A 15,061-nucleotide genomic window follows, 5' to 3' on the forward strand; every position below is an offset into this window, starting at 1 on the left:
GAGTACAATAAAAGTATTTCTGCAAAACAGCAGTTAAAAAAGGGTATGTAGATGAGGTTCTTTATAGTGAAGGACCCCAGGTTGTATATTTGTACAGAAAGGATTAGGGAAGAAAAAAAAAAAAAAGTCCTGAAATCCTGAAGCCAAGCACTGCTATATGAAACAGACTGTCCAAGACCAAGCAATTTTTAGTCCCATCAAGTCTGTGATTACAGTTTTCCTCATCTACCTCATGAGACAGATGATCTCACTACCCACTTGTGACCCTAAAGTCATAGCTGTGACTCCAGCAATTGAGCTGAGACGGGAAGGAGCTGAAATGCATCAGCCTCCAGCCTTCTGCAGGCCACCGGATGGGTGATGAGGTGCCGTGTCACTGGGATACGCCGTTCAGCTGACCCAGCCATCTGCCTCCATCTGAAGGAGGAGGCACTCCTGGGGTTTGCGTGCAACTGCAAGCTGACAGGCAGCTTGCTGGCATCTACCAACAGCATGTTGTCACGTATTTCCCCATTTCAATATTTCTTTTTCCCTTTCCAAAGCATGGTTTCAAGATGAGGAAGCACTTCTCAACCAATAGGACCAAGATGTAGCTTGGATTTTAAAAAAAGTGGGAGGGGAAGGGGGGAAGGGAGCAGAAAAGGCCTGTAGAGGAAGAGGTCAGAACATGGTTGGAGTGGTTTTGCTCTCATGTCAATTGAGAACATAACGATGCTGACCACATTTCCCATCCGAAGCTCAACATCACCTGCAAAGCTGCAGAAAAACATTCTTCTCTTCAAACAGAGCTTTTGCTGGGTTTCACTGTAAGTCCAAGCACATGGTAAACCCAGGTCAGCCAAGAGCAGGACATGCTCTGTTACAATGCCATCATATTTAGGACAACTGCTGTCATGTTCCCTCCTTGATAAAGATTTAGTTTCTTTGTGAGTGAAAGGCCTGGCATTTTATCTGTGCCACAGCCAGTGTTGCATGTGCTTTACATTACAAACACGCATGCTTTTAACTCCAGCCCACTAGCCAACACATTTAAAAGTATAAATTACCTTCTGGAGGAAAGTACTTCCCTACCTGGGTGGCACTGCTAACGTGGACCTTATGGTCCTCTTCCCATTGAAAAACAGCCCTTGCTGAGGGGGGACACACTACCTTAATTCCCAAAGCAAAATTTTATTCACTCCAGGAAAAGTCACATCAATTTTAGTCTTACAACCTTAACCAGAGAGCTTTCACCAGCTGACGACAGAAATCCCTTGGACAGCATTTATCTCCTTTCAAAATAAAAATCAAACAACTTCCCTTCTTTAAGGTTTACCAAGCCCTGTAATACAAAGCCGAGAAGCCAGTCAAACAGTTCCTCTCCTCCGTACAAGCAGGATGCTCAAGTAACGATCTTGGGGGGAAGAAAATGAAAGAGACACAGTCCCTCTAATAACTGCCATACACCCAATGAAGTCAACCATTACAAACGCAGTCCCCAAAGAAAGATAATAAATTACCCAACCCACCTAACATGCATGATATTGAAAGAGCCCTAGGTAAGATTACAGAAGTGAAGACTTGGATCCTTAACTGGCTGCATCGGAGCTGCTGACCAGATCCCCACCACTGCCCCACCATGAGTTCTGACTTGTTATGAATCTAAAAGATTCCTCTTGAAGCCGAACAGCACTTGAAAGGCCTCTGGGACATTACCACACACAGTAATACAAAGCACTGGGGTGGTTTCAGATACTGAGATAGAAAGTCTGAACAAGTAATGACCCACTGGAAAATTCATAGCGAGAGATGGAAAGATCTGGTACTCTTCAAACACCTACATGTTCTGACTGTGGCTTTGAAGCAAGCCACAACACTGTCTATTGTGAAGAGCACCGTTCCTGTGGAAACGGTTGCTTAATATTGTTAGAGATGGAGTAAGAATAAATCCTATAGGTGTACACAATTTTGCAACTACCCATTTACTGGCTAAAAATATATATATTTAAAAGAAAAAAAAAAAAAAGGTCCTGTTCTATCCTTGACAGTGAAAAAAATTATCTGGCACAGATATTTTTGTGCAGCTGAAGTAATTACAAAAAAACAAACCCTCACTTCTCTGCAAACAAAATTTCATATGCCCGTGACTATTAACATACGGAGACTGTTTAGTCAATCTAGACATGAACCACAAAACTTATACTGAGAAAATGCTGATGAGCTTTTTTGAGGTCAGGAAGATTATTTCAGAATAATCTTTCAGAAGCCAAGCACAGGGGCACCAAAGGTTGTTTAAAACCAGCAAGCCTCAGTTACTCTTTTCTCACCTAACATTCATGTTCAAAACAGGAACAGGCGCTTCCAAATGTTACTAAAATAAGAAGTGGCATGGCTTAAAAACAATGAGTACTGCATATCCATTGCTGAGGCAAGTCTCTTTGCAGTAAGCTTATTTATATATAGAAATAAATCCACTGACCTCATATTAATCACAAACACTCCTTTCTCTATGACAAAGGGAAATGATAAACTTGCAAGGACACATCAGAAACCTTCTGAGATCACATTCACATAAGCCAAAACATGTGACAACTTAAATGATAATTGCTTCTCTTTGAAGAAATCCACCCAGACCCCGCAATTTTATTCTTGACAAAATCACAAGAGTGCAATTCTAAGCTGAGCCACCTGATGGTTTTGGATAGAGCTTCAATTCCCCATTCTAAGGTTCTTCTAAAATTCTGGAGTTCTAAAGTACTTAATACTAAGAGTTTTATCCTACAAAGCAGTAAGAAGAGGGAACACAACCAAAGGGATTTCTCCTCGTTACACACAGCACTAAGCGAAAACTAAAATGAGTGTGCTTTGTGTCCTGTTTGCCCCACAACACGCGCACGTTCACAGGCATTTCCACACCACAAGCATTAACATCCTGCGCTCCTGCAGACGCGCAGCAACCGCTTACCCAAGAACAAGCTAAAAGACACGGCCTTCAACACCCCTTTGGTGGAGCTGAGGTAACACCAGACTGAGGTTTTGTACACGTCCAACGGTGGTTGTAGTTAACTGCTGGGAAGAGCATAGGGTTGATTATGAACTGATAAATCATTAACCCAGTTCTTCAGTAGACACTAAGTAAAGGGAAAAGCCATCTTGGTATCAACCTTTGATCAAAAGGAGATTACTGCCCATAACCCCCCCAGAGGTTCCCCCCACTTTTCTTCCAGCCGTCACCACTCCTCTGCAAAGACAGCAGAATGGACGCTGCTTTCACACGACGACAAAACCACAGCTCACACCACACCACGTTAACTCATTTGGCCTTTGACTGATGTTTTATTTAGCAAGCTCGTCTGTGAGATGGGGTAGGCGAGAAGCAGAGTCACAAGCAGGAAGCAGTCTACCTCTCCTGCTGCACAGCGACTGCCTGTGGGGCAGAGGAGGACAAAAACCTGCTGGGCATCCTCCCAGGTCTGCCCCATACAAACTGCCAGAGCTCACAAGCCTGCTGAAAAAGTGCTCCATGACGGTTAAACACAAAACCCGTTCCTAGTCTGGATGACTTTGTAAGCATTCACCTAGTTGAAAAGGGTTTCATCCATACCAACACATGAACTTATTTTGTCTACAAGGGGCTGAAAACCATTCTGTGAGGGCATGCAGCACAGCCTGAATTTTTGATGCTTTATTGCAGAGCCTGCCAGACACTCCAGAATCAAAGAGTGTGCTCTCCATTTCAACACTGTCACTCCAAAATGATGACAAGCCCCGGCACAGCTAGAACTTCCTCCTTTCTTGGACATGAGCACAATGAACTTGATGCTCTTCTTTTGGCTCACGCAAAAAACAATTCAGCAAGATTTTGCACAGGAAAGTGAAACGTGTTCCTTCCTAGAATCAAGCAGGTGGGGAAAAACTTTATCATCTTTGTTGGCAAGACAGGCTAAATGTACTTGAGCTAATTATTTCAAAGTGTTGTCAAAATGAGCCACTAAGTACCGATGGGGTTATCATAATATGGGCTATTTTTTGAGAGGAAGATGGCTTATCCTAGCACAGCTGGGTTTCTACCCAGTTTTGCTCCACTCCAAACTGAGAACAGTTTAGTTGCTTGCATAGTAGCTACTTAACCACCGCATTTACATCCCACTGCATTAAGGAAGACTTAATAAACCAGCATTTTTTTAGCATAGGTCTGTAAGCTGCCACATCTTGAGTCCCTTGCAGAAACAAGAGACTGAAACTTCTAAGAAAGGAAACCGACTGTAGGGTCATTTCCAACAATCTTCAATAAGTCGCCCTCCTTCACAAGCCAGTCTTGTGAGCAATTCTTGGGGGAGTACTCAAAACTCCTACACTGGACTTTTTACTGTTATTAAGTAAAGTGATAGGTGTGGGGCTCCATCTTGCAAACTGATAATCAACAGCAATACTCCCACAAAGCCCTATTAGGAGGTGGAGGATCACCCGACACATTTGACACCGCTGTAGCTTTTGTATTAGTGTGTTCCAACTGAATAGCTTTGACAAGAAATCCCACCATGGATTTGGACTGCACAGGAACGTTTCCTCACATGGTTATATTTTCTTCCATGCTCAGGAACAAACTGCCTTACAGAATAAATTTTCATTGAATATATTAATGTTAGATGCCTCAGTCTGTGAATGACCTAGATAATAAACTCACTGCACAGAAGCCAATTCCCTCCTCCTTCTCAGAGCTCCACGAGCCCGCATTGTGCTCAATAAATAATGTACAACCCAGCCATCATTATAAACCCTTGCTGTGTGCAAGAAAGAGGCAAGAAACGTGTCCAGTTCTTCTCCCAATTAGACCGGTGCAAAGCTGGCAGCGTAACTCCATCGATGTCATTGCGAATCCACTATGTAAACCTTGCAAGCAAAAGCAGAGGCAAGCACCAGGTTCCTATTCTGCCAAAATCTCACAGGAGACACAGGCAAGCTTTTTACAGAGTGACATTTTACAAGAAGTAAGAAACTAGGAAGACAACTTTCATGTCGATGTTATTAAAAATAGATGCCAGAAAGAAGGGAGGTATGGAGAGCATCTTCTCATGGAGTGTGCCAGAGTTTACATGTGAGGGAAGGATAAGAACTGGGCTCCACTGCATGAAAGGTTTCTGCCTCTCATCTTCAGATTTAAAGCATTTAAATTTTAAAAGAATGAAAGGATACGAGATAGAAGACGACATTCAGTAAATCAATCCCCAGATTTCACCACGTAGAACAATATATTTTTCCTCTGCTCTTCAATCCTGGAAAAAAAACCAAACTATACGGCCTTGTTTACCAAGGAAAATAAACGCATGACAAAGTAGAAATTCAAACAGGATAAGCTAGTCTTTCATTAATTTTTCTTGAGCTAGACGACCTTCCTTATTCTGAAGAAACTTAGCCCAGAATGGAATACATTTAGTACAGGATGAGCACACTGACCAGTCTAGGTGGAGAGAACCACTCTAGAAACTAACTCACATGTAGACAAGCCAACTCCAATGCTATCAGAGGCAGCATTTATTTGCAACTGTTTTGTCAGATAAAAGCACTTAGGAGTACAGACATCCCATGCTGATTTTTACTGTCATAGTAAAATTGTCACCATCTTTCCTATTCAGACCACAGAGTCAGGCAGCTCCAGCGAACTGACACAACCCTAAATGATCTTTCTGACAGCGCACGTCTCTCTCTGACTCATACCTACAGCAGTCGGCATAGTTATGACTGGTCCATGCTTGAACCTACTACAGCATCTGTAAAACTGTGAATGATGGCAAATATTTTCTATCCAAAAACAAGAAAAAGATTCCCAAAATAAGACGCCATTGCTACTGTAGGAGGTTTAAGATACTAAAGTAAGCGGAGATGTATACGATGTCTTTAATTTACAAGTGACATCTTGCTTATACGACAGAGTAAATGAAATTTGCTGAAGAGAAAAACACAAAATACAGTACTATGCTAAAATGGAGACTAATGACAAAGATCTAAGAAAAAAATAAGAAACAAGCAAAGGCAAAACAGAAGCCACAGAGCACGCCAGAGAGAGGGCTGGAAACCAGAAGTGCTGTAGGAAGGTATGAGCTGCTTTTTCAGACCAAATTGGACCAGCTGACAAGTCAAAATCCTGCCTCTGAGGATGCCTGATACTAAAGATACAAGACAAAGGGAATGTTCAGATATGGAACTACCATCTCAAACCTCTCCTCAGTCCCTAGATGCACATTGTCAGACTGTCTGTCAGTATAATTCTTACTGTTAGGTGTAATGTCCTGGGACAGCGTAGATACGCAGCCCGTTTCTCACATCCTCTGCCTCACTGGCCTCCATCTGAGAGGTTACAGAGATCTGCTGATCTGTCAAGTGATTTCATACTGCAAATTTTTTTTATTTTTTTTAAACACACAGCAGACATTTAATACTCATACACCAAATCACACATTTAGAAATGTCTTGCATGGACATATTTTCCTCCTTTTGACAGAAATATCTGTATTGCAATAAAAAGTAAAAAAAAAAAACAAAACCAAAACCACTGAGGTCTACACAGCATTGTCATGTTGGTTAAAAAAATAGAATAAATAAGCTATCTCCAATCTCACAAACGGAAGTCAGCTACCAAAGCTGCCCAACTTTTGTTTCTGCACCAGTACTTCATCTCCTGTCTGTTCAACAGCAAGGAGACCTCTCCTGGAAGGAGTCTGGAGAGCTGCCACTGTATCACTGATACAAATACAACCAACTCGCTCATGAAACTCAATACTTACGAAACTTGGCCGGTGATTGCCAAGAAAAAGTCTTTATGTAACGTCATCTGCAGGTTCACACTCCCCTCCCTCCTCCCCTGCCAACATTTTTTTGTACTGGCAAAGCTCGTGGGTAACGACAGTCATAGCAGCGCACTCTTACTGCGGTGGCAGCTGTGCTGACCCAAAGGGCAGGTCTACTCCATATAATGGAACACAGAAATTCCCATCCAGTGACAAGGAGGGCCAATGGATGAGCTAAAATCTTATCCCAGACCTGAAGCCCCAAGTGCCCTGCATCTGTGCATCCTTCCCTGGCTGGGCTTCATTGGTCTGCAGGGTGGCGCTCAGAAGAGACAACTCGGGATGTAACATCCACCTGTCGCACAGAGAAGACACGGGCATCCCCTCTCTGCAGTGGATGCATCTCTCCATCTTGAGGACTGCATCCCTCCATCAGGACACAGATCACTGGTGGGCTATAGAGCACAAGGCTTTCTGGAGATGCAGTGGGTCCCACCAGGAAGACAGTGGCCAAAGACAAGCTGGCGGCTGTCCTGCCTGCAGCCTGCCCCCTGCCCCACATCTGAGGAGCCCCAGGAAAGAGCAAAGCAGGGAGCGGGCTGTCAGCCGGTAAAACTGCTCCGGCAGGCCTGGGGGATAGATCTTGTCATCGATTAGATGCCTCTGGTCTAGGGTAACAAGGGCACAAGGGCACACAAGGCCTTGCATAAGAAGTGAAAATGCAATTTTTTCCATCGTGTTGGGCCCAGCACAGACACTGAGATTTTAGTGCTGAATATCGGCAGCACCAGAATTGCTGAGGAACGCTTGCTCTCGCACAGCATCACGCTAACACAACAAAACCTGGCTTACATCTGCTCATGGTGCTGGCACTCAAAATAAAGCAGGATGGTTTCCTCAGCAATTCACTTTCCTGAGCGATGAGAACATCTCATGATATGAAAGAAAAAAAAAAAAAAGAAATCTCACTGGCTTTACAGAAATTTAAGTCGTTTGTCTGGCTTCCCCTAAGTGGCTTAGCAACATTAATTGGACGCTTCAGGATGTACTTTGTTTCAGACATATATTTGCTATCTTTGATATAATTATAAAGCAAGTCTCTCCCTCGCAACCAGCCAGGGCTTCTTGTACCAGCACAACCAAGGGCATGGCTCGGGAGAGGAACAACTGCCCGGTGAGCTCCATGAGGACACGACGCCAGGTTAGTTATCCAGGACTCCGGAACAGTTCACTGCACAGCCCCACCAATAATACAGGGGTGGAATGAGAAATCACAACAAAGACTGCTCACTGTCTCCAGAAGAAATTAAGTCTGAAGCATGGTTTGACATACGTTAACCGCGTGCCTAAATAGGCTGAGATTTGGGAGGCAAGAAGGCGCGATGCCTGATCCAGAATCCTTTACAAAAGCTGCCAGCAGCTCGTTTCCCTTGATGACTCTTCTGTTCGTCTTTTTCTCCATGGTTACACAAAAGGTCCCCGATTCCTTGATTGTATTAGCAAAGCACAATAGCTACAATCAAGCCTAAAACATGAAAGGAGTTTTAATAGTTTGCAAAGAAAGGGTGGGAGTCTTATTCCCTTCAGTAAGGGATATGCTTTCATATTGAATTACGCTGTAAATCAGTAGACTTTCTAATGGCATTTCAATAGCTTAAACGGCCCCCTTGACAATCTTTTCTGCGGGGTTTATTGCCTATAAGCTCAAAATGGCCAGAAACCAAATCATTACTCAGAAAACACTCCAAACAGAAAGCCTCGGACAGGCTGGATGAAATACATTTTTACTACAGAAAGACCTGTGGTAAAAGCTAAATATAAAACACGAACAGGGTGAGGTGAGGCCCACGGGGCGCAGCGAGCGGGGCTGGGGACCGAGCTTCCTGGGGTGCTGGGCTCACTTGTGCTGCGGTCACCCCGCCGACCCCTTCCTCCTCCTCCTCCGCACGCAGCCTCTCCAAAAAGAGCAACCCCAGGGCTGAGGGCACAGGTCTGCAAACACCCTCAGGAGCTGGTTCTGCCATGACCAATGCTGCTAAAGGAGACAGGGGCACCAGCCCTTGTCCTGCCCCCTCTCCCTCTAACCGGGGCTCGCAGGTAATTCGGTGGCAACACCACCAGCTGAGCAACAGGCAGCAGCAGGCACAGAAAGCTAACCCTGGCAAAGTCAGCCCTGCACCACAGCAACCACATCAGCAGGGACTTCGACAAACAACTCCAGAAAGCCTCGTGTGACTACGCGAAGCTGAGGCCTCTCCCAGCCGCCCCCTCCACCCCACGCCGAGAAGCCACCACCAAGCTGGAGAGCCAGCGCATGGGCTGGCAGGCAGAACCAGCGTGGGGCGAAAAATGTAGGGAGAAGACCGGGCTCCGGCTGGAAACCTACGTGCCCACCACGCCATGGAGCCCGGGTACCTTTCAGTAAGGTTTGAGTTGAGCTTTTGGCTCCGTGGCTGCTCGCAGGCAGGGAAAGCGAGGCGGTGATACTTGCATAGCTCATGCCAGCCAAACTGCGCTGGGTGGGAGAGCGTGCTCCTCTCCCACACACCTCTCTGGTGCTCCCAGAGCCCTTTCCAGCATCAAAGCAACAGCTCACAAGGCATAGCTGTGGAGAAACAGACTGAGGAACACAGTAGAAAGCTGGTACTGCAGCAGGACCAGGCACCCCACTGCACGAAGGACAGCCAAACTCGTGTCCTGCTGGACCCAGCTCGAAGCCAGGGCATGAACTCCAGTCCCACAGACCCTTACTGGCATGCCAGTGGCTGCGACCGCTGGAAACTGGCTCTTCTCATGCTTTGACTAAATCTTTCCAGCCTAACACACTCTCAAACAAAACGCCTATGTTCTCCAAGGATGGTCACAGTTGCCACACAGGACATTTAGTGGGGAGGAGCTCATAGATAAGCGAGAAATAGGAGTCCAGCTTCTGATGCTGGAACAGGGCAGTAAGCATGCAGCTCTCCATGACACAGCCAGCTCTAGTCATTTTCACCTGCCTTGATCAGCAAAACTGTTATTAGCATCACACACCCCAGGATTATTTAATACTTGACAAATAGCAACAATTTTTCCTTTATTTATTTATTACAGCCTTTGTTTTAGGCTGCAGGGCACTCTCGGGTAGTCTCGGTGCACTCTGCTGGAATTTTGAAGGCTTTGTTTTCTAAGGCTAAAGGACAATTGTATGCCAACAGAAAGAAACAGAAGCCAAATTCTGGTAGCTTTCAAAAACAATCTTTCTGCAGTGGGTGTTTTTCTCCACTATTTCCATTCAACATAATAACTACATATAAGTAATAACAATTACAGAAACAGTTTAAAACCTATGAAGAAATAGGGAAGGAGCTTAGTTTACTCAAGCCTAGTTTGCAATTCACGCGCAGCGTGAGTTTCACACAGATCAGAGATCCACACTATGTACATGCCGGTCATGTGCATGGAAACAGAAATCATATGGACAGATTGCTACTGCTCTTTAGCTCAGGCTGCTGCTGACCTGCAGAAAGAGACATCATTTACTGCCACTCTACAGACTGCGGTCCATCTCTACGGGTGGGCACAGGCTGACGCCAACACAAAAACTCTGCAAAATCCCCTGTCAATAGCTATAAAGTGTTTTTGGCTTCCTGATGCAAGTTTTGCCCACCTGGAGAACACTCCACAACGAAGTGGGAGTCAAAACAAGAAGCAACCATATTGTATTTGACCTGCAGCACCCTGGCTCTCTGCCACGGTCACGATGCTCTGGGGAAGAAGTTGCATTCTCCTTTAACTCTTCAATTTAATGTTCAATAAATACAATTGCATATAAATACGGGTAACACACAATTCTTCTTGCCTTCAGAAAGAAAAAAATCATAGGAAAGGATACAGGCAAAAGAGTTCAAGTTAAGGAATGCATGAGTATTATTTGTCTTAATCTCTTCCTGCACACAAGAAGAAATGGTAACAAACTCATCAGGAAGTTGTGATTGGCTCATTAATCTTATAGTCCATCTGTTATCTAGTTTCCTTCGGTATACTCCGATCATTTGCTACTTCAAGATCAAGGTTTAATTTTAACTCCTTGTTAAAGTCCTAGAAATTAAGACATCCCTACCCAGGGACTAACAATTTTTACAATCATAATTAAATAATTCCCTAGTAACAATGCAATTCAGTACCTGTAAATAGTGTCTACCCAAGCTTAAAAATTACTTCAGCTACTACATAAAACTCACAGTAATAACCCTTTGTGTTGTAAACATCTCCCCTTCAGTTGCAACTCAGTACTCCAAATTATTTATGCTGTTTCACTGCCATGTGACTGCTTCCTATACTGCACTCAGAGACAGTTAAAGAGGAGATAGTACCCTTTAAAGACGCATATGCCAAGTAAAAAGATCTTAGCACATGCTAGTGCAAAATTAAACGCTTTAAAGGACAAGTTCCAACCCTGATGTAAATCATAAACAGCTTTCGGATAGCAGCCAGCTTAATTCTCGACTGCGTTGCACCTGGCTGGGTCATGCGCACCTGTGTAAAATGCTACCATTCAGGTTTGCAGGATTTCACACCCACATAGGAAAATGCATACCAGAAAGAACGTGGTACCAGAGAGATCGCTCCCGGTTTTAACTATATTAAAGCATGCTGAAGGCAGGATGGCATTTAGTTGACAATATTAATAAAAACTACTGCTGTGCAACTTGACAAGTAAATATAAGAAATGGGAAACAGAAGGATCTTGAAGCTCATAAGCTCTTACAGATCTGATCTGTGTAAAATTAGTCAAATGTGTTTAACAACTAATACGCAAATTTAAAAATATCTAGACTATGCCAATATGTTTACTAAAAAGACTTCAGAAAATAACCAAAATTATTAGAAGAAAAAGGGTCAGTTTTGAAGAGTCTCTGGAACACAGATTTTAATGCAAACCAGGAACAGAGAACTCTGTCCCAGTACCCAGTGGGATGACTCAGGTGTATAAGCATTAGTGATGAGACAGTTCATGTCCATACACTTACTCATCTGCATAAGCATTTGGGGTCATAACTGCAGTGATGGACCTACAAGTCACCCAGGAAGCACCAGTGATTACACACCGACTGCTCCTACTCGCCTCTCGCTGACACTTCCTACAGTTCGCACAAGAGGCAGTGACCAATGCTACAACTAATCACGTTTCCCCCCCCCGCTACCCCCCCAGCAGGAGAAAATCCACGTTTATAAACAGAGCAGCCTGAGAGCTCATACCAAAACTTTTGGGCCAGCACCTGAGCTGAGGGACTGTCCCAGGTAGTCCCCAGCAGCTCAGCTCTCCAGAGGAGAGCTCAGGGAGCAAAGGCAGCCAGCTGCCCTGCCCTGTTGGGCTGCTATCAATCCAAGGAACGTTTGGAGTTTACCAATATATTGTTGTCCTTGTCTCTGAAAAGTGAATGTAAAAATTCCAGTTCAAATCAAAATGAAAAATTGTGCACAGCCAAATAATTGTAAACCAGATTAAACTTTGAGGATTCACCAATTTTCCCCTCATTCCATTCACTCATTCCTTGCCTATATGTGCTTTTGCTTTGGGGGTGGAAAAAAGGCAGCACGAAGGATTTCATAGTGCCGGTGTTGCAAATCATCTACAAATCCCTTGTGGTGTCTTGTATCGTGCCAGCAGTTCACAGACCTTGGGTAAGTACAAACCAGCATTTCCTATCCTTCTGATTACATAAAACCTCGTGACAGCCTTGCTAGATTTATCAAGACATATTAAATTATCAGGGCAAGATGCTGTTCCCTGTCATCATGTGATCCTGGCTGCACGCTATGTGAGATGCTAATGGAGCAAGTCAAAAGGAAGGGGAGAGAGAAAGGAACAGAAGATGAACACTTGCTCACTCCCCACTAAATCCACCCCAGTTGTAATTTTCAGACATTACCTGAAAATGAGAGCAGCAGCTCTTAGCTCCCATCTACGTGCCCAGATACAACATCAGTTTACAACAGCCCAGTTAAAAAACTCAGATTTCCCACTCAATTTCACCCACCAACTCACAGGTACAGGAGTTCATAAAACGGGTGCCTATCCAGCAGGGTTAAGAAACTTTTCCCTCGAAGACCAAACAAGCATTTCAGGCCACAGACTGCATCAGTCCAAAAAATCAGCACTGCAAGATGGATGACATGAAAGAAACAGCGGGTGCCTGGACATGGATGCATCTACACCAGAAGCATTATTATTATAGATATTTTCGTAACATAAATAAAGCCACCACCTTTGCAACAGAGCAGTCCAATCCCACGTGTAGCCGGACCCAGTGCAAGCAGGACTCCAGCCTCCCAAGACAGGGCCTCTTTCAACAGCAAAGAGGAAACACCCCCAGCAAACCAAACACGAAGAAAACCTTCAAAACCACAGCTCTCTATCCTGAGCTCACTCCTTCGCCCAGGCCATAGGGGTCCATTCTGTATTTAAAACTGTTTTAGCAGAAGTCCCCAGAGCAGTTTCTCTGCAGTGGCAGAGAAGCCTGGGAAGCTGTATATGCACACACCAAGCAAAGCCCTGTGACCTCTGCTCTGGCTGTGCCATCAGGAGCAACACCTGAGCTAACTCGTTTGAGGCTACCTCGGATCCCTCTGCCCCACACAAACAGGGACTGTCTGAAAGAGACCACCTTTAGCGTATGAACCTCAAGCCTATCCATAGGGGTACCTAAATACACCGTAAGAAGAAAAAAGAAATAAATAGTACCAATATACACCTATTAATCAATCCTGCGATGGGTATTTCCCTGTAATCACCCCAGAGGTGTAGCATCACACCTCAGTCACAGACACGGGCTGAGAACAGCATGCACCAGCATTCTCCTCAGCGATACAATCGAGATGCCTATCTGTTCTCTACAGTGTCAGCTCTCTTTCCTCCACGTCTGATTTTATAGTGGTGGTTACCTGACCACGCGTGCTGAACTTCCCGGACTCAAAAAGTTAATACCTATCTTAACCTCGGAAATTCTCAGCTCTTCTGCACCTTCTCTACCCAGAAGAAATGTTGTTTGTGGTTTTGTTTTTGTTTTTCTTAACATAACACTTACAAGCAAACTACTGTCTGGATCAATACAGTCACTCCCTCCTCCTTTACACTACTGGAAGCAAAGGCACAACTTCAGAGCCTGTACCATTCCTTTCACTTACTATTAGGACTAAGACATAAATGAGGTTCTCTGGACCGGATAAAAGTGACATCTACTTGGAAATAGCCTAGAATTAGCTGTAAGTGAAACTGTGTTCAAGCAGTGCAGCAGCGTATGTAATAGACTCAAGACTCGTCCTGCCGTTCTGTTAAGAAGTCAAAGAAATTCACATGCACACATCAAACAATTGTGCAAGCATGTGTAGATCTGAGCAGAAACACATCCAACCCCAGGTATCCACGTTTCCACGTATGTCTCTGTGTGCTAAGCAAAAGAAGGAAGGCGATGGTGTGAGTCTGCAGGTGTACTTTGCCAGTTATGTATGACAAGTCTTCCCTCTGTGCTAGTCTGCAAAGAGAAGAGACTTCACAGCCTTTAGCTACAGGGTCTTGACCCTCAAGCTACGCCACCTGAGACTTTTTGTTCTCAGGGTCCCAAAATGCAGCAGCTGAAATAGCAGCCAGAGCAAATCTAAAGCACGGGGGCACAGATGCACGGCTGTATACCTGTGTGAACGCAAACACACGCACGCCGGGCTGTGTGCATCTGCAGCACAGGCATGCAAGGACAAGCCCCAGCTCTACCGGTACCCTTCCAGCGCCTTCATTCATTCAGAGGGGAGCCCGGCTCCAGCTTCTCCTTGAGCTGGCTACTCACCCAGCCTTCGAAGGTGTCGCTGGGGCCCGCGGAGCGCAAGAGGTCCTGGAAGTGCAAGGTGCAGTTGGCCACAAAGTCATCGTAGCCGATGGGGGTGTCGTGGAAGACGGACAGCTCGATCTGATGGCCATCGGTAACCGTGGCGGAGAACTCCTCGTTGTAGGTGGGCTTGTTGGTCTTCTGCTTGGTGCTGGTTTGCCCAACACGCACCTGGTCCACGCTGACGGTGACATAAGGGTCCGGTCCTGGAAGTGCAAGGTGCAGTTGGCCACAAAGTCATCGTAGCCGATGGGGGTGTCGTGGAAGACGGACAGCTCGATCTGATGGCCATCGGTAACCGTGGCGGAGAACTCCTCGTTGTAGGTGGGCTTGTTGGTCTTCTGCTTGGTGCTGGTTTGCCCAACACGCACCTGGTCCACGCTGACGGTGACATAAGGGTCCAAGAGCTGGTAGCCCTTGCGGAAGAGC

General features: G+C 45.1%; 1 protein-coding gene across 1 annotated transcript in view; it reads right to left on the minus strand.

Annotated features, from left to right (window-relative positions):
• Positions 1-15,060, minus strand: part of PRKCH (protein kinase C, eta) — a gene marked incomplete at its 5' end in the record, with an annotated part of 119,233 nt that extends 104,173 nt beyond the window's left edge. Inside the window, 2 exons of the mRNA XM_009891217.1 lie at positions 14,594-14,803; positions 15,004-15,060. Coding sequence (XP_009889519.1) covers positions 14,594-14,803; positions 15,004-15,060 — 267 coding nt within the window. The remainder of the gene's footprint in view (positions 1-14,593; positions 14,804-15,003) is intronic.
• Between the last annotated feature and the right edge of the window lies 1 nt (position 15,061).

The sequence above is a fragment of the Charadrius vociferus genome, unplaced genomic scaffold, assembly GCF_000708025.1.
Source record: "Charadrius vociferus isolate BGI_N301 unplaced genomic scaffold, ASM70802v2 scaffold308, whole genome shotgun sequence".
NCBI classification, from domain to species: domain Eukaryota; kingdom Metazoa; phylum Chordata; class Aves; order Charadriiformes; family Charadriidae; genus Charadrius; species Charadrius vociferus.